Genomic DNA, 25,690 nt, shown 5'->3' on the forward strand with positions numbered 1-25,690 from the left:
GAAGGATTAGGAGAAGATTCTCACATTTATATTTGGCATATGAAATTTCACTTTACATTCATTTTCTCATCAGTCAGCATATGATTCACAGACAGAATCAGAAGGAGTGCAATTTTTTCTGTGTTTTGGATTTTTTTTTAGTTCCTGAATGATGACAGCATTTGGCTAAATTCACTTTTTATGGTCAGCTCTGTTACTAGCTGCTTGAAGCAGAAAAGCTGAATAGTCCCAGTGGGAAAGGAAAGAAAACATATTCAGCTATATTTTCATTTATGTTACACTCAGATCTACAGCTTCAGTAAAAATATTTCCTTTACTAGTTCAGTGAAGATTAGAAGCCTTGGTCCATTTTTTTGAGCTAAGACTAATATTATATTGACATTGAGGCAAAACTAATATTAGAGAGGGCTTTTGTTACAGGGAAAGTCCAGAGAAGGTCTCTTGCAACTCATCAGTCTCACTTGAATTTTCTGTCTAAAAGTTCTAGTGGTTCCAAAATTTCAAATAATGAAACTGCCCTAATCTGTTCTAAAGGAAAGGAGGAGAGGAGAATCAGGTATGTATACAATATCTAGAACTCGACCTGAGCTGTGGTTAAAAACTTAAACAGTATCTAGCACTACACTATCCATAAAACTCTATCAAAGCTGAGCCAGAGATCAATCTCGATTCTAAACAGTTGTTTTGATTTTTCAAATTTCCTCTTTCCTGTGGGAAAAAATATAGAAGATTCTATCCCTACTCTGCTTTCTAGTGATAAAACTGTTTGAAATTATTTGAGAAACCAGTTAAGCACAATGTGCATCTTTGGAAACAGGACACTGGGTAAAGGCTAATCCTGGACAGCAGAGATAAGGCCAGGATTGGAGTGGGATGTGTCTTTGAGTCACCACATGCATTGAGACAGTTAATTTTTGTCATGTGAGGCTAACAAGTGTTTTTTTAAAAGTATTTAGGAAGGAAATTTTTAACAGCTCTGCCATTTTCCTCTTTCATTGTGGTTAACTTTACAGTGCCTCTTCACTCCATGTACGGCTGCTCTGTTTTCCAAACACTATTCCCCCTATTCAGGGAATGTGAAGCCCAGGTTAACCTTGAAAAAACAATAAAACACATATAACACTTGTGTCTCTTTTCTTAAGAAAGAGGATAATGTTCAGTACAAAGCTTGCACTGTTGACTCATAGTGCTGTTGGGGTGGCCTGGATGCATTTTAAGTGTGGTCATTTTTCTTTTTGAAGGAGAAAACTATTTTTTTTGAAAGGATGGCTCTGCTGTACTCTTAAGCTGTCAGCTGTGCAGAAAGTCGCTGCAACCTTTCCAGGCCTGCTTGCCAGCAGGAAAGGAGCAAGTTCACTAAGCATGCCAAATAGTCTGAACCTTGGGAGTGGCAAATCAGTGAAATTCTGGGCATATGCTCAGTGAGAAGCCAACATGAATAATGCATTGTTCTTAATCTGTGAAAGCACTACGTTCATGCCTGCATATGCTGTGATAAACCTGCAGCACACATATCTCAAATGTGCACTTGCAGAATGAATGGGAAAGGATTGCAGATTAGCAAGGGGATTAATAGTTTAGAGAATTCAAATGATTTTGGGCAACAAATAAGCATGGCCTGGGATATTTAGAAAATCCTTCTGCCTGATTCCTCTTCCATTTTTCCACATCCAGGGTCACTAAGTCTGCTGAACATACTGTAATACAAAACTTGTAACCTTTACAGAAGAAAAAGCTGGAAGCCAAGATAGGGAGAATCCCCCAGGAGTTATCTTACTTTTCCCTTGTCATTCCTATCAGTCTCTGCACAGACTAGCTCAAGGCTGGGAATCTGGAAAGGACAACTAGACACTTGCAACAGGTCTGGCCCTTCACAGAGCTGGGATCTGACAATATCTTCCATGCACTCAGGCACAGACACTTGCAAACTAATTCTACCCCCACTCTGAACTTCTGGACTGGGGTGAACAATCAATGCCCATTAAGAGTTTCTGATAACTTTAGTAAAAGTCTCATGTTGTGCTCTTAAAGGCATTGCCATGTTTCTGATCAGTTCTGATGGCATATAGCACCTCTGCTCCCATTTTATTCACAGATAGGAAATACACAAATTGTACCAAAATAGATAGGGCTTGTGTGGTTACAATTTTGAATTGAATGTCCATGTTTAAAAATAAGCTTACATTACATGTATTTTGAATGGAAGTATGTAATAATTTCTGTAATAATTTCATGTTACTGTCCTACACACTTACCTGCATGGATATAGATATCCCTCCCTGCAGAGCTCCCAGCATTTTCTGGAGTCACAGAGTTATTGGACTAGCTTATGTTGAAAGTGAAAAAAAAACAAAAAGCAAAGAACACCTAGATTGCCAGCCTTTGAACTTCATCTACAACTGGTCTTAAACTTCAAAAGATATTGGTTTATGCCCCCCAGCAGGAAAGACTTGTCCTGTGACAGAAATATGGGCATGCCCATAATTTGTCATCTGATTTTTGCAGGCAGAGATCACAGTTTAGAACTTGAAGGTGTGAGGGAGGGTAGGGTTCATTTTGTCAGACACATCTCCTCTTTGTTATGTGTTTTCATCATAAAATTTTTGTTATAATGTTTTAGTTTGGATGTGAGCTTGTTTTAGATTGTCTCCTCCACCCAGCTCTGATTGTTCCCTTCCAGTAATTTCAGTGTGTATCTTTGCATGAGTACCCTTGTGATTAAATCCAGCTTAATCTTATTTGTTTTCACCTTCTATATATAACAACCTGTGCAGCTGTCACCTATTAATATGTACACTGAGTATTTTAGTTTTGGGTAGGCTATAGTATTGCAAGACACTACAGTTAAACCAATGAACAAAGTAGTCTATTTTGTATGGCACCAATTTGCAATTTGCAAAAGGTAAGAATCAGTACAGAGGGCAGGAAAAGAATGCAGCTTGCTGGGGTTTAACTTTCAAAACTCTCCATCATAGTCTGTATTGTTCTCATGTTTATATGTCTAAAGTCTAATATGTCAGTTAAGCCTGAAATTTAAATTAAGTAAATAGCTGATAAATAAAGGCTTAGAAAGTTGCCAAGAGCTTAATGGGCTTATAAAGATTTTTAGCAGCATGGGCATTGTTTTTCTGCTGAGACAAAATAAGACGCTCGTTCACTGAAAGCTGGTTATTAATAATCAAGTTCAGTGTGTATAATTTGGTCAGAAATGTCAGACAGTGCTTCTTTTGTAGCTGTAGATAGTAAGTGGCCTAGTCTGCCAGCATATGTGCTTTGCACTGAAAAAATGTAATTAAAAAGCAATATGTTTCTCACTCTCTCAAATGCTCACACTTTTCATGTATTGCAGGATCGAGAAACAAATAAGCAGGTTTCGAGGATGGTTACCTAGAAAGCCAATGAAACTGGACAAGGAGACACTGCCAGATCTGGAAGAGAATGACTGCTATACTGCTCCATTCAGCCAACAAAGGATCCATCAGTGAGTACTTTATTACATCACAAAATCATAACTTAATTACAAGACTAAAACTTTTCCTTCTGGATTCACCTTTGAAAAGAATCAATTTATTAGTGTGTGCCTTAAACATTAGTGCCTTCAGATTAGTTCTTTGTCACACAAAGGAGGAGATAGAGAGTCCTGAGAGAGCATAAAGTTTGTCCAATAATTAAATGTCCAAATCAAAGCTAAAAGAAATCAATAGAAAAGTTCCTTTTGATTCACTAGAATTTCAATTAAATCCCTAAAGTAGTCAACTGACTAATTCTCTCTTGAGTCAGATCTGCCTTTTTTGTGTATGTTAAAGATGTGCTTAAAACTTCTTATTCAGCAGTTCTGTTCTTAGTATAATCAATATTAGTTCTTCTAGCACTGATGATCAAGACAAATGGATACTGCATTTCATTCCTGGTTATGTGTGTAAAAGGACAGTGTCATTTTGTTTGAATTTCTCTCTCTTTAACTTTTACAGAAACAAAACTGCTTGCATAATGCCAGTATTAAGGTCAGTTACACTTGTCCAAGCATACCAAAGGCGTCAGTGTTGCAGCAATGGCACTAGAGAAATCATTCGACTAGTAGAAGTTCTTATTCTCTTGCAAAATGCAAAACAGAAGAAGGCTTAGCATTTCTTTCAGATTCCGAGTTGATTTTTTAGGGCTAACTCTGGGGAAAGAAGGTGTCATGCAGTTAGTTACTGTTTGTGACACTGGGAGTGGACATCAGCTACCTGAGAGCAACATCTCAAAGAATTGGCAGCACTGACCAGGGTACTGACAGAAAACTGAGGTGATACGGAATGAATCACAGGCAGATCAAAGAATAACAGTAAAAAAAAAAAAAAAGTGTGATTTTATTTGAGGGGAGGACAGGTAGAGTAACTGCTCTTTGAATAAACACTTCATTCAGATCCCTTACTTTGAGTGAAGAGTTTTTCATGGAGTGGATTTACTTACTGCAAAATGAGTTAATAAAGTGAAAGTCATCTGCTGCAAGTAGTGTCTTTTCAAAAACAGCAGAAAAAGAAAAGTAGGTGCAAATCTCTGGGGAAATTTCAGTATAATTCTGCTCCTAGCACAAGCCGCCAGTCAGTTACCTCCACTAAACATTTGTGCCCTGAACAGATGTCAGATCCAGACTAAAGAGTCTTGTGATATTTTAACAAAAAGATGCGTCAGTTACTGTGCTCTGCAATGTGAAAAGTATATGCAAATCAGTTCAGTAATAGACCAGTGAAATAAATTTTAAAAAAAAAACAACTAAGAAATCGGGATGTCTTGACTGATATTTTTGTTAATGGTAAAATAGTGCCTTCCAACTGCAATTATTCTATGATTAACCATTAACAGCCTTTAAATTTATGGCACGACTTCTTTTTTTTATTATTCTTTTTTTATTATTATTATTATTACTTCCTTTTCTCTCTCTCTCTCTTTTTCTTTTTCTTTTTCTTTTTTTTTTTTTTTTTTTTTTTTTTTTTTTTTTTTTTTGGTGACAGGAAGGAAAGTTGGCATGTATGAACCATAGTATTTTATTCCTTATTCTGCATTGCTCATATTTGATTTGGTATACTAGCAAGCTTCTTTGTAAATACTGTTTTGGGTTCATTAGCATTCCTGTTGTTGTTTGGCACTTATATCATTGCAAATTTTGAAGCTCTAACTCCCCAGAAGTTATGATATTTTCTACTTTGCTTTCTGTTTAGTCTTCAATTCCTTTAATGAGGGGACTGATATAGTGCTGGCTGAGCTGCCTTACTTCTCCAAAAAGCAGTTGGCTCTGGGAGGATCCTTGTACTCCCATCATGTTCCAGCCTTTTGACTGTATCAGTCTTATTCTCCTTCACAAGGACTTTGAAATATAGTGACTCATTCAATATTTGTGTTTTGGCTTAACCCAGCAGCAGCTAAACACCATGCAGTCATTTACTCACTCTCCCCAGTTGAGATGAGGGAGAGAATTGGAAGCAAAATAGGACTTATGAGTTGAGATAAAAACTATTTAATAAGACAGAAAAGGGAAACTGAAACAAAAATGCAATTATAACAATATGTATCTGTATATATCGATAAGTTTCCACAGTGCAATTATTCTCCATCTGTTGACCAACACCCGGCAACATCACAACTGCCCAATAACTGATTCTCCATGAGCAATGCAACACAATATCTCACCACCCACTGACTGTCTTTTAATTACACTAAAAATAGTTTTTCTAACTATTGTACAAGTATTTCTAGAGAGCAAGCTATGTACTTTTGCCACTTGAACATGTCTAGAAATTCTGTGTTATCATGATTGATACTTATCCAAGACATTTTTAACTATTGCTTAATGATTACATAGTAGAACAGTCACAAACACCACTGACTTGAAAATATAAATGTTCATATGCTGAGTTTGTAGGCAAGATCTCTCATGTATCCACTGTAAATTTGACCACTCACTGTGGATGCAGATAGTAGAATTCTTCTTTCTATCGTGATTTTATGTGCTTTTAATTTTCTAAAGTATTGTTCCTTAAATGAGCTTGTTCATCTTTTATGTTTGACTCAGTATTGCAACATGGCTCTTAAATTTCTTCCTTTCTTCACAGTCTCAGATATTTTTCACCTCAATAAACACTGGTAGTTTACCTTTTTTTCGATCTAGTCAAGCTTTTATATTCAAGTCTCCAGTGTGATATGGATGATGCTTGAAACATGATCTAAGTACAGTATTCACTTCTGATAGACACTGTTAAAGGCATGGAATGATAGAAAACTGACAGCATTTAACATGTGGAGCCAGCCAAAAAAGAAGGGCAAAATTCACTGTATTTCCTAAGCAATAGGAAATCTGTTTTCGGAGGAAAGTTCTGTCTGGCTGAGACAAGCATTTTATTGGGATTTTGTAGAATAGAAAATGATAATTTTCAAGATAGTCTTCTGAGCAGTATCTCACTTCTGCAGCCACAGATTATGAAGGGCTTTATTTACACCAAGCCATTTCTTCTGAAAATTATCAGTTGCAAGAATGCATAATTCACTATATCTGAAAAATGTTTTCCCTCAGACATGATGGTAATTAGTTATTTTTCTACTATGTCTTAGTTATTTTATGTAGTGAGCTGCTAGTTAGCTGGGAATAGTAACACTAGTAATTATCTGCAATTTCTTAGGTAGTGGTATACTAGCTAGGAAAATACTCCTATTTGCTGCTTAGAGATTTCAGACTACAGGAGCTGTTTTCCCAAACTCTCTGCTTAAATATTAATATACTATTTAATTGAATAAAGCCCCTAAAATATTTATTTATTATGTCAGTAAAAATTAGTTTAAAACTTTACACAGTTTGGAGACTAGGATAGTACCTGCATTAATTAAAATCAATTAAAAAGTAAAATTAAAATATATACCAGAGATTCATGCAATTATTCTCCTTTGTACTGGGTCCCCACATACAAGAAAATATTGTCCTGTAATTTTGTCAGATTTCCAAGATGTTTGTCTGTCAGAGTGGAGTTGCATTTTACATTTTCTCTGATGCTCCAATTATCCCTAATAAATGCCATCCTCACCAAGATGATCTGCATCCCTGTCCCGATGGCTGTCTCATGCTGAGATCACGGATGGATCAGAAAGCTGTCATCACTGACAGTAAGGCACAGGAATGCACGAACACTTTCTTGGTTTGAACCAAGATGGTCATTCTTGTGTTTGTACATAGATCACTCTGAAGTTAATGACCCCTATTTATTTCCACAGAAACTACAACAAAGAGCACGATACCACTACTTGATAGGGCAAATTCTCAGCTACTCAACACTATTTTTCAGCATAGTCACTACCATTAGTTATGCATTTTCACTAGTGATGAACAAGAGCCTGCATGCTGTGCTCATAAAAATCTGCACCACCGAAGGTGACACACTGCTTCACAGCTACTGTGATGGCATCGTTGCTAGAAAAATGTTGCTGATGCAGTCCGTATTTCGTTGACCCAATCACGTGGAAATCAGAAAGTACCAAATCTGCACTATATAGTGGTGTGACAGGACAGTGCAGCCAACACTGGCAATGTGCTCCACAGTCCTCAAATTTGATGGGCTTTGCATTATCATGTTGCAAGAGAAAAATTGTCTTCTTCTCTGGTCTGAAAGTTCAAGCCTTTCTATTTGTCTTACTTTCAGCCTTGTAAGTCACATAACGTGAAAACAGAAAGCAATCATCATATGCCTATTTTCAAACAAATAATGTACAGGGATTGTGCTAATATTCTCACTGGAATACTGCAGGTTCATCTTGTTGCTATTATTACAGCTGTTGACTTTACTTCCTCTGATGTCAAATGAGGTGAAGACCTGCCATTGCCTCAGCCAACAACAGCAAGTTAACACCAGTGGTTTACCTGGCAGTGCAGAAGGGTGGGCATTTTTTCTGTACAAGGGGAATATACTTCTCATATATTAATTCCTATGCTCAATCATCTTCTGTGCTTCCGTTTTCACTGCTTCCAGAAGAAGGCATTTGCTTCGATCAGACATTTTAGTATGTTGAGTGTCAGACACCAAGCATTTCAGTGTCAGGGGATCCCATGGAGCAAAGGTGCACATTGGTATGAGCACACATGCTCACATTGTAGCTGTGTAACTAGGCCATGGGTGTTCAACTTTCAGAATGTGCATCTCACTCGTTGAAGACAAAATAGCCCTTTCTTGTCTTTTGCTGCTCCAAAATAAACAGAAAAGTTAGAGAATTTCTTTTCAAATGGGTATTGGACACAGATTCAAGAGCTAATTCTATTCCTACTGGGTTTATACAACCTGTGAAATTGTCAAGAGAATGCATGAACAGGAATCCATTGGCAGTTTGCTCTTTGTTTAATTTACAGTTATTTGAGGCCTTTCTCTAGGTGACATTTGGTTTTGTTGTGCTTCATCCATTGAAAGTCAGTTTGAAATCTCCAGTTCAGAATCTAATTAAGAAAGCTAAAAATATAATTTCAAAACAATTAACCTTCAGTGACTTGTCACATCTCTTACAGTGGGAATGTAAGAGCAGTATTTCCAGAATGACAGTTTTTAAAGGGACTTTAATTAAGGATCAGCTCTGGAACCTTTCCTGGCAGAAGTACTCTCGTTATCTTCATTGGGATTTTATTTCTTTTTTTATAGTTTTTTGTGTAAGGACAGCTCACACAAATAAGGCTTACAGAAATAGGCTAATGGATATAACTCTTATGGAAGAAATCACTGGATTTATTATCTAACTATACATTACCTTCACAAGGAATAAAAATAACAGTGTATTAATCCTTGCTTACTTTTTGCCTTGCAAAAGAGATGACAAAGTGACTAAAACCTTCAACTGAACTTTCTCCTAAACGAAACCTGAATCTCACTGAACCTGAAAACAATCTGCATCACTCTCATGAATATTCAACCTTTTTGCATAGTGCAATTCTAACAAGCGCAGCAGAAATAGAACAGCTAAGGAAACTATTCCATCTCAAAGCAGCAAGGGTTAAAAAACTGCGTGGAAAGTCTCTGCTTTGAGCGTTTTATAGCTCAGTAACACCTGATGGATGTTTATCTGCACCTAATTTGGAAATATTTTCAGCTTTGACCTCTGTGAACTGAAGTTTGAAGAGTAAGATTCTCCACAGAATGAAAAAGTCTTTTTATTTGAATTTTAATGCTGTAGATCATGAATAAGCCCCGATCATTAGTCTGTGAGTATGAATTTATCACTCCAAAAGGTGACAACTTGGAGCACAAAAAATTTGAAGGAAGAAAAGCCAAGAAAGTGCAGGTGAGTAGGGAGGTAGTACAAAAGCATAAATCTTCATGCACTGAAGTGCATGATTCTCAACTGACAGAAGCTAACCTCTCTGTTTTTGGGTGAAAATTGTAATCTCCAGCAGCATTGTTGTAATTAATGTCACTTGGGATATTTTCATCCTTTTAGTTCCTCCCAGTTATTTCTGCCTGTTTTTATTCCCTGCACCAGTCCCCTTGGCTTTGCTAACACCATTCTTCTGGGGGATGTTCTATAGAAAATTTCACAGAAATAATCAAGATGATCAAATGACCAAAGGCAAAACAATCCTTGTTGGGCGTTTTTGTTTTTTTTTTTTAGTTTTTCAAAAACTAGGCAAGGTTGTTGTTTTTGTTTTTGTTTTTATACCTTTACAACATAATCTCTGTATCCATGTCTGCATGAGTATGCTAGAGAATACATGTTCTTGACCTACTCCAGCTGTGAATTCTCCCTCTTCTCTCCCCAGCTGTGAATTCTCCCTCTTCTCTCCCCTTTCTGTCCCTGTACGCATTTTAATAGCACAAGGATGGGCAGGACCAAACTCTGCTGCTCACATATGCCTTAGTTCTGGAATAGGCAGAGTTTTTCATGGTAGTATTCATAGTGAAGTGTTGACAGCTGCTTCTCAAGCACATCTGCTTGTTCTTTCTTGGCCAAGTGAGATCAACAGCTACAACACTACAATTGCTAAGTTTATAAATGAGTGCAAATCTCTACAGTGTTCTTTTAATCAAATAGTTCTTACTTCCTTTTAAGATTGAACAGTATTTGATTTTAGTCTTTTTTTTTTTTCACTCATGAAAATAGAAGCAACTAAATGCAGAAAGGCTGTTAAGCTACTTGACCAGAAAAGTGGTTGAAAGAACTGCTGATGGTTGCAGAATGTCCTAGTCATGATACCAAAAAAGCATTCTATCACGAAGAGAACAGATAAATGCTACAGATTTTTACCATTACCTGTATTATCACTGTTTACATTCCCAACTGAATCCTTCAAGAGGTCATAGGTAATGAAAATTACTGTGCTGGTTTGATTTCAAAAGTTACCTTCATTTACCTTCATTGTTCTTTGACATTTAGTGATACCTAGGAGGTGAGATCTTGGAGATTAAAGTCGGACATGAAAAGAAAATGAAACAGTGGAAAAAATGCTAGCAATTCATTTCTTTTTTAGTACTGTCTTAATTTCTCTCTGCTACTACTGGAACAACCTAGTGCATAAATCTAGCTTTATCTGGATACAATGCTCTTCTATCTGCTTCAGAGATTAGGCTGTTTTTAATCTGATTTCCTTAACATTATGAATTATGTGATAACAGCATTTCCTTTTTTTTCTACCAACTCTATTTTATGTGCTGGTTACTTTCAACTACATTTAGTACAAGTCTATTTGTCCCAGAAAGAATCAGAGTCTTACTTATTTTGTGAGTACTAACTCATTGAAATGGGACTGGGGCTCAAATTTGTGCCTATGCCAAAAGCAGTCAGCGCACACCAAGCATATATGCTGTTTGGTACCAGCCCAGTGGTAAATGATCAGACACACTGCAGTCAGCTGATATGCAGAAATGACAGCAGGCACTCTGGGGCACGTGTAGGACTTTGGGAGATGGGATAAAGCCAGAAGTGTACTACTGGATAAATAGTAGACACAGCAATGACCTGTGAGTATCTGAGATAGAGTGGGAAAGGTGTTGTTTCTAGAAAACCAAGTTTTATTTATTGTGCTGCTCTCAGAGGAATTTGTCTTTTATATCTTTACTTTTGGAATTTTTTGCTGCATGCCTTTGAAACTGAACATTATGAACTTACAGGTTGTCTTGTATGGAAAGTTCAGTAGTGATTTTTGGATAAAAAGGAAGGAGCATGTGGAGTCTTGGACTCCTTGCCTGGCTTTCCAAATGAATGTAGAGATGCAGAGCCATATAGCATTTCCTATTTGCTCTAAAGAAGAGGGTTTTCATTTGGGAAAATTATCTGAGGGGAAAATGGAGCAGTAAATCCCATATAACACAGAATAGAATGTGATGTAGATGCATGCCAAACTCTCTATTAAGATTTTTTCCTTTTACACTAGATTAATCTAGCATATGCTCTGGCCTCTTTATAAAATCTCTGATTTTACCTTTTTATTTATTAGTTTATTCAGTTCCCCAGAGCTCTTCACTGACACAGAAGAAAACAATCTTACATCCTATCCTAAGTTTTTTTTTCTGTTTTGTTTTTTTTTTTTTTTTTAAGATGAACCCTTCCATTCAATCAGTTACTAAGGGCCATAATTATAAAAATATTTAATTTCCTCAAACATATGAACAAACATATTTCATCAGAAACTCAAACCATGTCTCTGCTTATTCAAGTGTCTAAATGACTTTCACAGTCTATTCTGAAGCCTTTACACAACTCATCTGGGAAGGCTGGTGGCCTTGCCTGTAGCAGGGGGGCTGGAGATTCATGATCCTTGAGGTCCCTTCCAACCTGGGGCATTCTGTGGTTCTGTGAAGTTGAGCTGGTATTTCTAAACTGAGATTCTGGCATTAAATATTTCCAGTGATATGATGATGTGCTAAGATATCTTGTTTTTCTCAAATATATATGTTGTGGCTAATAAATCTATATAAAACATACAGTGCCAGAAAATCTACCCAGTACAATGAATTTTGTGTTGTTTTGTTTGCTTTTTTTTTTAATTTCCCAGACCCTTCACAATTCTGTCTAAGCTATTGAACCTGCATTCATGCATCACTCTATGAGTAGCTTCTGCAAGCTAATTTTTAGTGTCCTTTTTTTGCCATGTGGCTGCTTTCATCTGATTCTTAATGGTAAAGCATAATAAAGAAGCCAGAAATAGAAATTAAATGTGAATCTCTACAGCTGCACTTACAAATCTTACTCTTTTGCAAATTTTTATGCAACTATTTTCTAGTTCTCAGTGAATCTATCTAAATGTAATGCTTATCATAATGAATGCTTAGATATCATTGATCTTTATTCAGACTTCTTCAAGCCATTCTTTGCTAGGGAATGAATACAGTTACTGAGATCATCTCATCCGGTGAATCATCTCAGTTAATCTGATGTCCTTTAATCTTCCTTACGCTTGCTCACATAGATTTTAAACATGCTACAGAAAACAGTGGAACTTAATATTTGCTTTAAATATGCTACTACATATTCCTAAGACGGCCTTGTTTTTGTTTTTATATAGCTTCATCATACACAACAAAGACACTTTCTTCAATAATGCTACAAGAAGTAGAATTGTACACCATATCTTACAAAGAGTGAAATATGAAGAAGGGAAAAACAAAATTGGTAAGTACTTTTAATGTGGATGATAAATCCTATCAGAAAAATAAGTAGCAGTCTGGCTCTTTTGCTTTGTTTATAATGACATTTTTAGAACGGTGCACATCTCACCCATTGCTATGTGGCAGGGGATTTTCCTAGAAAGAGCTGACCACTTCACTAGAATGCTGGGCTGCTACCCCAGGCATTTATGTCCCCCCATGAGATTTATTACCTCAATGAGGAAAGAATCTGACTCAAAGAAACCTTTTCTGCAGAAAACCACCTTTTACTCTTTCAAAGACATACATACTGGAAGCAAAATTTGTGCTGCTGTCCATCCCAGCCTGTAAGGCATCTCTGAATATCTGTTCCTCCAAAAGGGAGAAGCGAGATCCTGTAGCTCTGTAGCTACCTTAGGTCAAAAGGGAGGGATGAGGGAAGTCATGGCTTTGAGCAATGACAGTGAGAGAAAAAGAGAGAAGAAAGGGGAGGATTCATGTGGTGAATGTAGTGCACACACCCACAATGAAATCCCTGCCTGCCTCCCAAATTCCCTTACATATCTGCTCATGAGGTACCTATATGAACTAAACCTTGCACAGATCAGTGGGCTGAATAGAGCCCAGCTCAACTGTACGTTTTGCTTTTCTGCCAAAGACACTTCAGGAGAAAAGATATTCTGCCAAGCAGATACTAATGCTATCACTGAACATGTTATTTATGTTGAATAAATAATTCTCATTGCTGTGTTCTCACTGCTATCATTCCCTGTGAATCAGAGATGGAATTGGGATTCTTTTCCTTTGCATCAAAGGGGCTCAAATACCTCCAGGCTGTTAGTGCCAGGATTTAGTTTTACATTGTGTTGTAGTTATTCAGTTCTATCTGAATGACTTTCCATGTGAAAAGTGCCCACATCTCAGCAATCATTCATTATTTCTGTTCTAGTTCTCACTGAGGAGGGACAAAGCCAAACTGAATGGGATTTATGACTACATTTTTGTGCCAGAGAGCAATTGTTTTGTTCAGGTTCAAGCATATTCCCTGTTCTTCTACTACTTGAGCCCATCATGTTCCTGTTCTGTCTGTTAGTCCAAGGGGCTTTCATAAGACATAAATTGAACATATTTTACAGCAAGGAATTAAGCACTTATGTTGTTTTACTAGCTTGCAGTTAAAAAAAAGTAAAGATCCTTCTTGAAGTGTTCCACTCCCAGGAAGTGCTGCCCTTTATTTACACAGCTTCCTTAGAATGAAGTATATGATACCAAACTTTTATCTTCCTGTGAGGTCCTGGATTTTACTGAAGTTGGACTAAAGATGGATTTGGCAAATGAGTCTTTAAACCTCAGGCATTTTGCTTGATATTTGAACAAATCTTCTTTGCTTGTGTTATATCCTAGGTATTCAAAACCTATAAAAGATGATTTTTTCTATTTGATTCTTACTATCAATAGTCTTCAAGCTTCATTTAGCTGTGTATCCTGAAACTGTTCTTTGCTTTTCACTTAGCAGTTTTTCTGGTCCGACTGTTAAATAATTGGATACTTTTGGTTTTTAGGTCTGAATCGATTGCTCAGTAATGGCTCCTATGAAGCTGCATTTCCTCTTCATGAGGTATTCTCTTTTTCTTTTTTGAAGAAACACTTCCCATGACATGAATCTTTAACTGTGCAAAAATTCTCAATCTTACTAACATTATTATTCTCCTTTGGATTCCACAGCTGCCTCTGACATCTTTCCATTTAGTAATGCTTTAAAAAAAAAAAAATGCCGTTTTTATTGCAAACAGAAAGGAGTAGAAAGAGTTGTTTAGATTTGTTCTGTAAAAAGTATTTGAATGTGATAAATCAGTATGTTGGCAAAGGGGAAAAATAGCATGTGGTTTTCTCCTTGAGATTCTCCAGTTTTAGCCTTTGACTTGAACACCAGTTATCGTATTTCTTAAGAAGAATAACCTCAAGTCTCATTGCATACAAAGGAAACCAGGAAATCTTCCTTTTAAAATAAATTTTAGATTGTGACTCACAAGTATGGAGATTGCATAAAATTGTATTATGCATACCAGGAATGAGAGAGCTTTCTTATCTATTCTTTTGCTGTTGTTATTCATTAATATCTCGATTTGTATTTTAGGGAAGCTACAGAAGTAAGAATTCGATAAAAACCCATGGGGCAGAAAACCACAGACACCTGCTCTACGAGTGCTGGGCTTCCTGGGGAGTCTGGTATAAATACCAACCACTGGATCTAGTGAGGTAAGACTTTCATGCTTTTAATATGCTTCAGTCTAGGTGGTGTGAACATGGATTATCTTTTTTCTCTCAAAACCACATAGTACTCAGTAAATTCATGTGGTTTTTAGAAACTGATCTTGAGATCAGGGGAATCCATTTCATTCAGGGTACAACTACATTGAAAGAGGTATTTATAAAAAGGTTTGTAGGAGTCTCTGAATGTGAAGGGAGCGTCCTTATAGTGGTTTCTGACACCGTAACTTCTCGTGAAGGAGTTGCAGAATATTTAAGAGAGAAAAAAGAGAGTAGAGCCTAGGGAGACATGATTGCATGGATGCCCGCTGAGGGAGCTATTCTTCCTCAAAGTGTGGCTTTGATAAAAAGCCTCTCATTGATTAGCTCTTCTTATTTTTGTCCAAAAAATAACCACAGAAGTAGCTCCAATTGAAGTTCAATGATACTCACAGGCAGTACAGAGATAAAGCTCACATATACCATGTGCTACTATGTTTGACAACACTAATAATGACTGAAAGCTTGTTGTTTCTCCTCTACTACCTCCCTACCACTGTTGCATCATTACAGTCCAAGTTTATTTTCATCTTGGAAGTAACCTGCAAAGATGAAACACTGAGAAAGCTGAGATGTGACTTCAAATTTTTACAGCTCTTTTAAGTCAGGTTTCCAAATAGGCATGCATGCACTAATAGAGGATTACATAGTTTTTATACACATACAGCATTTGCTGATCACAGTAGCAGAACTATTGCTGGGCATTGGTGGGCTTTTTCTGCTTGAAAAGGCAAATGTGAAGCTACATAAGCCTGTGAACAGTCTTAAAGTGTACTGGGATCACTGAAGATACTGTTATGCATACAGTTATCTTCTCCTCTAATAAGTCCTGTAACTGATAGAAACGCTTGTTTTTTATTGATTCTCAAAATTACTTCTAGATAGAAATATTCACAAAGGATGCCCTGGAGTCAGAGGATGTTATTGTTTAAGGCCATATAAAACCCATCCATTGCACAAAACAGGAGATGTTCAGTTTCCATGGAGAACAATTCAGAGAGAAATACAATCAAATAATTTTACTGAGTCATTTTTTTAAAAAATGCTTTAGAAAATAAAGTAATGTATTTGTACCTCATAAGTTATTTCTGAGAGCTTCCTAATTCTTCTTTAATATATTGGCGTGAACAGAAATAGAGAAATTTTGTCAAAATATGGAAATTACTAATTTGCTGAGGAGTCAGCAGTTACAGTGAAGGGTTTTGTTGTTGATGTTTTAATTCCCAGTTATACAATATCAGTGTCACAATATAAACAACTTATCTTTATAATTTCTATTTAAATAATTTGCCCACAGTGGTCGGGTCCATTGTTCTTCATCAACATTTCTTGTTTGTGAGAGTGCTGCAAAACAATATCAGGGTCTTAGTTAAACTTTCTTTGTGATCCTTGGGCAACTGGAGGATTTCTTAAGTATAAGAATAAACAATTGTAAAGGACCTTGGAAGAAGCCTGCTAATTGAGTCTGGGTGTGATCTCTTACATTCTGTACAAACCTTTAGCTTTTCATCAGACAGTGCAAAGATTTTTCCACAACTATTTTGCAAGAGAAAATAAGCAAAGTAGCAGACCCCTTAGCTGAGGTCATGAGTGGCATGTGGTGGTTCAGAACAGGTGTCTATCCAGGGAAGAGAGTGGGAGAGAGAGTTACAAGACTACCTGAGTGTTCACAGCAGTGTAAGTCTCCATAGCTTCAAGCTCAGCAGGGATGAAAGCTGCCGCTCAAACCCAGCCTTGCCATTAGCTTCCTGGAGCACACCATTGGTGGCTATGAATGCACAAAAGGAGGGGTTATAGGAAAGGGGTGGAATGCCTTCTTCTCACTGCATGAATGTTAGATCTCTCACATTTCCCTGATTCCTGACAAATCTTTTTTATCTACTGCCGATTGCAGGAGCTCACATGTCTAGTGAGCTGGAGATTTTGTTTGGAGCAAAATGTTCATTTTCCTTGGAAGTATCTCAGCAAGCATACATTAAACAAAAGCTTTTATTTTACCAGCTCTGCAGCAGGAGCAACTTCTTTGTTCTTTTTCCCAGAACAACAACTGTGTGGGCTGTGCTTGAAGGGAGTAGTATTGCCATCTGTACAAAAGGAGTGGATGGATGTTAATTCTTCCACAGACATCTGGCCAGATCTCACTGCTGCTAGCTGATGTTTCCCTTCAATATATGCTTTAGAAAAGCTAAGGAGTAAATTAGGTGAAGATAATAAAATGATGCTTTTATTAACGGATATGGTGTTTTACCTTAAAGTCAAGTCACCACAATGGTAAACAAAACCATCCATACATTGATGCTGGGTTTTTTTTCCTTAGCTGGTAAAAACAAACCTTATGTCTCTGGTGTTGTTAATCTGATGCCTTCCAGATTTCCTTTAATCTCATCATCTGGCTGTTATTACAGATAGTCACCAGAAATAAATGAGAAAAAGTCACTTGAGGGGAACTGCATGATTCTGCTTTCACTCTGCTTTGAAACACACCAGTATGAAGGTACAGGCTTGACACAATCACAGAGACATAATTATAAAACACCAAATGTGGTACCATGATTTTAATTACACTCCTGTTGGAATTTTGCATCCATAGTTACTTAGCAGGAATAACTGAAGATCCTTAGAACGAATAGCAAGTTCCCCCCTCTTCCCCCCAACCCGCCACAGGCAACATTGCCAACTGCTATAATATATTATGAATGTCAATAAGCATAATATTTTATGGGTTTGAAATTAGACTTTGTTACTTCAAAAATGTACATTATCATTAAATACAGAGATTGGAATTTTGGCCCATTTGAAGTCAGTGGTATTGGAATGGAATAAGGGGAGAAAGAGTTAAACATTAAGGCAGATTGTGTTGGTGAGTTAATACACTTGTGAGCATAAAACTGAGAAACGGAGATTTCTTACTTTTTTTTTTTTAGTTCTAGTGGTATAGTTTATATAAGGATAGAAGAGATGGGTTATTGGGGATTTTTGGTTTCTCTGCTTTTGAGAATTTTATATGGAGGAAATTTTCTGTGGGAGAACTACAAAAAGTACATAGCCTTTTTTTCTATTATGACTGATTGCCTGAGAAATGTTATGGAAATAAGATACAAAAATTAACAAACATGCAAATGTCATCAAGCCTGGAAAATTGCAAAGAGGTCTACAATTAGTAGAGTGATAATAGGTGAAATTCAGGTATAAGTAATGCACTCTGGAAAAAAATCCCCTGACATCTTTACCTATATAACTGAGTTTTAGGTAAAGTGCCAGCATGCAGGTAATAGAACTGACTTCACTGTGGACAGTTCTATGAAATTTCTCTTCTGTAAACAGTAAACAGACAAGAAGCAAAGAGCTTGTTCATTTTATGTGGTATGACTTTAGTGGCAAAGGAATCTCTGAGCCATCTATTTCTCCTGGGAATAGAGAGTGTTTAGTTGAACCCAGCTACTGGTGGGAATAAATGTGGAAATGGGAATGTGGTACCTAGGCAGGTCTCCAAAGACCATGTCGTTATCACGACTTGTTTCTACAGCTTGAGTGCTGTAGAAATATGCTAATAGAAATATGGTAACTACAGGGCCATAGGAAATGAATATTAGCTTTATCCTGATGCTACTTGCAGTAGTACAACCTGTTGGAAATCTGCTGCGAAGCAAAGGGGGATAATAGAAGACTAATGGTGCTCGTCCATATTTAAGCTTACAGGTACCAAAGTAGTGTCAACATACAGCACTTATTTTTAAAACCAGGCTCAGAGGTGGCCCCAGCTGCCTTTTCCTTCCACTGAAGATATTTGGGTCACTCCTTGTTGTGCATGTGCACACAGTGAAACTTGTTTGGGTCTTCATCTTAGATCTAAATGCTTGCTTGATCTCTAGATCATGAGAAAGAATCATATTTTGTGTTCCATCCTGTTTGATGGAAAGACTCAACAGGAAAGAAAAAAAAGTTTATCAGAAACATTTTTCAAAATGTCGTGTGGAATGGGGAAGCATTCATTCTTGGATACAGGGAATAATTCAAAAGGATAAATCTTAATTAATATCAAGTTTAATTCTCTACTTTGAATTTTGTACATGGAGGAAAACAGGACCATAAATATTCAATTGAAGTAAGCTCAAAATGTGAACTTTCTATTTCAATGGAGCAGGCTTAGCTTGACATCCTGTGTGTCAACCAAATAATTAGGCCAAAGAGTTCACTAACACTGCTAAGTCAAGGCTAAAATGCAGTGCGTCTTTTCACAGCCAGACCTGCTGCCCTTGTCAGAACTGAGTGTGTTATTGTTAGCTTACCACCTCTTTAGCCTGTAAATTTGAGTCTGTCAAATGACAGAAGAATAGAAACATGACAATATTTGGCTTCTCACAGAGTGCTGGTAAACTCAACGATAATAAATAGCGTAGATCAGTCTTGTGCCCATCAACCAGTGAATCATAGAATCATAGAATCATAGAATCACAAGGTTGGAAAAGACCTGTAAGATCATCTAGTCCAACCGTCTTCTCACTACCACTGCTACCACAAGCTACTAAACCATATCTCGCAGCTCCTCATCCAGATGCCTCTTGAACACTTCCAGGAATGGTGACTCCACGACCTCTCTGGGGAGCCATTCCAGTGCCTGACCATTCTCTGAAAGAAAAAGTTTTTTCTCGTGTCTAACCTAAACCTCCTCTGATACAATTTGCAGCCATTTCCCCAGGTCCTGTTCATTGCCAGGGAGAAGAGGCCAAACCCCTCTTCACCCCAGCCTCCCTTTAGGAAGTTGTAGAGTGCAATGAGGTCTCCCCTGAGCCTCCTCTTCTCCAGACTAAACAATCCCAGCTCCCTCAGCCGCTTCTCATAAGACTTGTGCTCCAGACCCCTCACCAGTTTCGTTGCCCTTCTCTGGACACGCTCCAGGGCCTCAACATCTTTCCTGTAGTGAGGGGCCCAAAACTAAACACAATACTCCAGGTGCCTCACCAGTGCTCAGCTCATGACTTCACCAGGAATAGAGAACTCCACTATTTTCTGGTCGCTCTTCCCAAGACAACTCCTGACCTCCACATCGCCATCTATGTTTGTGAACAGCAGGTCTAGTGGAGCCTCCCCTGGTAGGCTCTCTTACTATCAAGAAGTTATCATCTTCCACACACTTACCTCCTAGACTGCTTCTTCTGCCCTGCATTGTATTTCCAGTATATATCAGGGAAGTTGAAGTCCCCCATGAGAGAAAGGGCTGTTGACTGCAGAACTTCTGCTAGCTGCTCATAGAATACCGTATCTGTCTCTTCATCTTGGTTAGGCAGTCTATAACAGATCCCCACTAGGATGTCTGCCTTGTTGGCTCACCCCCTGATCCTTACCCATAGAGTTTCAACCTTATCATTCCCATCCCAGTTTGAAAACTGACATTTTGTTTATCACTGACCAAATGTTTCTTTCTCTTCCTCATTGCTTCCAGCCCTGGAGCACATCATACGGCTCTTCCTGACCGTGAAAGTTTGGCAAAAAAATATTTTAGAGTAGCACAAAGGAGCCAGCAAAGCTGGCTCACTGCACTCTTTGTTTCTGGACAGATCAAAAGTTTCATCATAAATGTATAAATACAGGTTTTCATCAGCAGCTGTTTTCAAATTCACTTGACATGCACATTTAAGCTGGCTTCAATGCCTCTGAAGTGCAAGAAAATCATCTTGCCTCATTCTTTAAAACTATTCTTGCAAAGAATCTCTTAAAATTTTCATTGTAATTGTGATAATTGCATATTGATTGGTACAGTATTCCAATCTGATTATCACCCTACTGTGCACAATTCCCAAATAAAGAATAATGCACACAGATTGCTCCTGTGCTGATAAGTCCAGAAGGTTTTTTGTTTGCTTGATGTATGCATTGATATATAAGCAAAAGTGTGAGTGCATTTGGAAATATGAAAAATGCTAATGAATATGTAGCAAATAAGAAATTCCTCACCACTTTGCAGTTAGTATTTAAACAATATAGCTAATACATTAGGATTGATTCAGATATTTTTTTTCAGACCTCGCTCATAATTTTCTCTCCACTCCAACAGAATCATGTGATTATTTTTCCAGGAACTGAGGTAATAAAAGAAAGAAAGAAATGAAAATAAACTTGATTGGAGAATAACCTTTCACTGACTGATTTCTCAGAAGTAATTTGGGCTTGTGTCATTTTTCTGTTATATCAATTTTAGTGGTGAAAATGATTTCAGTGCAGTTACTTGGGAAGTACAATACACAGCTAAAGCAAAGAAAGCCACCAGTTTCCCAGACATAAAGAACAAGTTTTTAAAAATAACTCAGTATTTCTTCTCTTGAGTTCTCTGCTAATATTATTATAAACACTGGTTTATGAATTTTCAGATTCACAGAATTTTCAGTTTTTGAAATGCACAGGTTTTTCAATGTGGAGTGTTTGTCTTAATTGAAGACTTTTTCTTCTGGCCCTGCTCTTTAATCTGTTCCTCAGATAGGATAGAAATATTTATTTTCTATTAACGGGCATGATTAAGCAGATTTATTCTAATTAGCAGGAAAATTCTCTGTGTTGTATTTTAAAACAGACGATACTTTGGTGAGAAAATCGGGCTGTACTTTGCCTGGTTAGGCTGGTACACGGGGATGCTCTTCCCAGCTGCCTTCATTGGATTGTTTGTCTTTTTGTATGGAGTCACTACTTTGAACCACTGCCAAGTCAGGTAATGTGGACACTTTTATAAGGGAAATTATAGCCGTGGGATATTATGATTAATCTAAGAGCTCTTTATAAGTATTACTAATTATTTCATTTTGGATGGTTGGCTAAATACACAGGAAAATACTCCTTGGTTCTCATAAAATATCCAATATTGAACTTCCTTTGTATTGTGTTCCTGAATTGGGATGGTTCCCGATGGTGCTGGCCACTCAGCTTGAAGTAGGAAAAATAAGGCTTCTGCTCCTTCATTATTGTCATAACAAGCCAATAGAAGAGTGGGAATTTTTCTCACTCTTCCAGGACTTCTCCAAAGGCTCACCTCAGGGAAGCATTTTTCAAATGAAGAACCCTCTCACTCTTCTGTTCCACATCCCTGTATTCTTGCACACTTAAGACAATCCTTGAGAGAAGTCACAAGAATGAGTCAAACTTATTTACACTCATTCTTACCCCTCTCCAACTGAAGGCCACTTCTGTCTCAAGGAAAACCTGGAAATGGTAAAGAACTATTGCTAGACTGACCTTGAGGAAATGTTCATTGCACTTCAATGCACTACAATGCACTACAAATGCTGAAGTCTTCAACAGTCAACAAACCGTAATTATACACATACAGTTAAGTACATCTTGGCTTCAGTTATAGGAAGAACCAGTGTTTTTCAATAAGTAACTGACTTTTATTAGCAAAACATGTCAATCCATTTTACAGCTGATTGCTGTGCATCAAACTACTAACTTTTATCTATTTTATTTTTCAGTAAAGAAGTCTGCCAAGCTACAGATATCATAATGTGTCCTATATGTGATAAATACTGTCCTTTCATGAGGCTGTCAGACAGCTGTGTTTATGCCAAGGTACCCTTTAAACTATACAAATAAAATGCTTCCCTTGTAACAGAATTCCTTTCACCTTTTGCAATTGTCTTTAGTGAGCTTGGATAGATAAAATCTTCAAAAGGACAGATCAAATTCAGCCAATGTTAACATCTATTGTATTTTACAAGGACTCATTTTGGGCTGTAAAACACCTGAATGCCATTTGCACTTACAGATTCAGCAGTACCGGAGGTCACATCCTACATGCATGTGCTACAGTGTCCTTGGCATCAGGTTTTATCTTATGATCCATCCTTTGTACATGGCTCCATAAAATGAATGCTTTGGGTCTGAAATTAGGCACATCGTTACTGTTGGCAGGGGTCATTTGCAGCCCAGGCTAGAGACTAGTGAGTCAATGTGGAGTGCTTTGAAAGGTGCATGTCCCACATCAAGGGAACAGTTTCAGTCCTCAGGATTGTCAGGCCAGCTGCACTCATGACGGTGCTAATTATATTAGGGGGTGAGGGATGCTGACACAACTGCAACACTGTTATGAAGGAAATGGAAAGCAAAAAGTACAAAAATGCAAAATTAAATCTGTATTATCATAAATTGATTGAACTGTTGATATCCCCATCAGGTAACACACCTTTTTGACAATGGAGCTACTGTCTTTTTTGCTGTTTTCATGGCAGTGTGGGGTAAGTTTTTCTTTTGAATGATTGCAGAATGTTTTTCTTAAAGCTTGTGATGAAACATAGGTCATTATAATTTCCAGCACGCTTTTTTCGGACACTGAGAAGAACAATATAGGCTTGATTCTTTTCTGTTTCTGCAAAAGGAAAATAATGAAATCAGTAGGGCTTTTTTTTTATGGGGTATTATTTTAATGTAAAAAAAAAAAATGCAATATGCAGTGTCTATGTAGGTAGCTGTATTCTCATTTTATGTGTGGGTTTTTTTTTTTTATCAGTCAGAACCGAGGCCTATTCTCTGTTAATTCATACAGATTCTCTTAGCTTAAGGAAGCCCTGTTTACTGTTTGCCCTAGTATGAATTAGTATGTTGTTCTTCTATGCAGAGAGGCAGCAAAAAATAGATACATGTGAGCTGGTTGTAATTAAAGCAAAACCCTGATGAAATAAATGTAGGATATATTTGAATGAATAATTGATCCAAGAGCAGTCTAATTTTTGCCATAGAGGCTGAATTTTGCCTATAGGACAACTCCATTTCTGGCTCAACTACCTTTTCTACTCTGGTCTTACAAGCAAAGTTGAAGACAAGATGAAACAGTCATTTCTGGCAAAACAAAGTCTTTCAAACCTGTCCTGCGTATGCCAATGTTCTTTGCCTTCAGATAGTACCTTTAAATAGTGGCTTAATGAGGTGCCTCAGAAATGGCTTCCATTTCATAACTCCAGATAATTGAACTGTCCTGACTTAGTTGTTGTTTTCTGCTTCTTACTCACATCTCAAACTGCTTGGGAAAAGTATCCAATTAATTCTTATATTCTACATTTTAATCTGTGTATCTCTTTACTGAACTGCAAGAGCAATCCAGAAGACAGTGTCAGAGCCATAAGGAGAACATAGATTAGCTTAGTTGACTGTCTTGATTCCTGCCTCCAAAGCTATGTTTTTATCTTAATTGACTTAATAAATTAGGTCATATTCTAAGGAAGCCTATTCATTCAGCCTATGACATTTCATTTAATAGTTAGAGTATTCAAGTACCATAAGTTATATTAAGGGAAAGCCCCACAGATAGGGAAATGAGCATATGCTGAAACAGCTACATTTGTCATGATGAAGAATTTGAAGAGCAGAAGATTCCATTTTAAAGCTTATGAAAACATTATTAACTTCAGTAATCACAGAATCACAGAACTGTAGGGATTGGAAGGGACCTCTGGGGAGATATACCACTGTTTCTAATTGTTGGTGAGCGTGTCTTTGGACTGAAGTTTTTTGCACCACTGTTTTTTTGTTCTTCCCTAGCATCCATACATCTTCAGCACCACAGGGAAGAAAATAAAAAATGCAATGAAAGCTATTCTCTATTTTTTGGCTATTGGAGAAGAGGCTGTAGGAAAGTGGTTGGGGTAGGAAATTTCTTCCCCACTTCTGCTGGCTTAAACTGTGCTCGTGTGCTTGCCACCAAGACGGATATAGAGGCAGGAACAGGAGGAGGATGTGAGTACAGGGTGATGGTTTGGGGAATGAGCCAATGGTATGGCTCTACCAAAACTGTAGTTTCTAAAATAATGCTTCACTGAGACAAGAATGAGATAGTGGAGATATTCTCAATACGTTAGGGTTAAAGCAGCATTAGAACAAGAAAAACCACACTTCTCAGTGACTCATTGGTGCTACATTTATGAGATGGCTTACCTTGTCTCTTAAAAGCATTTTCAGTCTGCAGTAGGCCTACTGACAGCTACAGGCATTACCATCATTTCAGTAAATCATAGGGGAGAATAGACAATGATAGCACTTTCATTGTGGAAATGTTTTGGGTTTTTTTTTCTGTCAGCATGAAACAACTGGCAAGTGGGTAAAAAAATGGATGTGAAAAGTTTAGCTTTCCAGATGATCCAGTTTGGCAAATAGTAACATAAAAAATAATGATGGCAGTGTTTTTTTAAAGAAAAAAAAAAAAAAAAAAAAACAAGAGAATGAAAGCTAAAAAGCAAGTAGGATTATATATCTAATTATTCTGGGATTAGCCACTGCCTTATTATCCAAAGAACCTTGTTCACTGTCTTTAGATCCATTAAGGAGCTTGTATTCTGAGGGAGAAGTCTCAGACATTTGTTTTGGGTTTTGGGAAGCCTCATGGTCAAGTTATGATTGAGGTGGTATTAATGGTGATTTCTTTCTTTTACTCTGAGGACAACTTCAGTTGATGGAGAAAGTGGGCTTCTTACTTGCTTTTTAAATAGAAACAAAATGCTTCTCCAAATGATAAGGAAACTGCTGTGGCCAGGCTAGGGAGATAAATCATCACCACAAATATCAATGTGGGCTGCTTGATTAGTGGAGGAATGATGATCATGGCTGTAGTACTCTGGAACACAGGTACCCATCTTTTATAAAGCTTCACTGTGGGGTAAGTGGGTCCAGTCAAAGTAAGGCTGGGATATGCAAGTGAACGAGGCAATACTGGAAGAGAAATACTCTTTTCTTCAAAAAATATTTTGACTCATCACTTCACCTACTGTATTTCTGCCCTTTTTAAGCAAAGTTCTGTATAAGAAGTGAAAGTA

General features: G+C 37.3%; 1 protein-coding gene across 2 annotated transcripts in view; it reads left to right on the top strand.

Annotated features, from left to right (window-relative positions):
• Positions 1-25,690, top strand: part of ANO4 (anoctamin 4) — a 116,985-nt gene that overhangs the window by 53,796 nt on the left and 37,499 nt on the right. For both annotated transcript variants that reach the window (XM_085223913.1, XM_085223916.1), the window contains 7 exons: positions 3,350-3,481; positions 12,509-12,615; positions 14,153-14,208; positions 14,728-14,849; positions 21,469-21,603; positions 22,361-22,457; positions 23,062-23,122. In XM_085223913.1, the coding sequence (XP_085080039.1) occupies positions 3,350-3,481; positions 12,509-12,615; positions 14,153-14,208; positions 14,728-14,849; positions 21,469-21,603; positions 22,361-22,457; positions 23,062-23,122 (710 nt within the window). The remainder of the gene's footprint in view (positions 1-3,349; positions 3,482-12,508; positions 12,616-14,152; positions 14,209-14,727; positions 14,850-21,468; positions 21,604-22,360; positions 22,458-23,061; positions 23,123-25,690) is intronic.

The sequence above is a fragment of the Meleagris gallopavo genome, chromosome 1 (genome assembly GCF_905368555.1).
Source record: "Meleagris gallopavo chromosome 1, MGAL_WU_HG_1.1, whole genome shotgun sequence".
In the NCBI taxonomy this organism is placed as follows: Eukaryota; Metazoa; Chordata; class Aves; order Galliformes; family Phasianidae; genus Meleagris; species Meleagris gallopavo.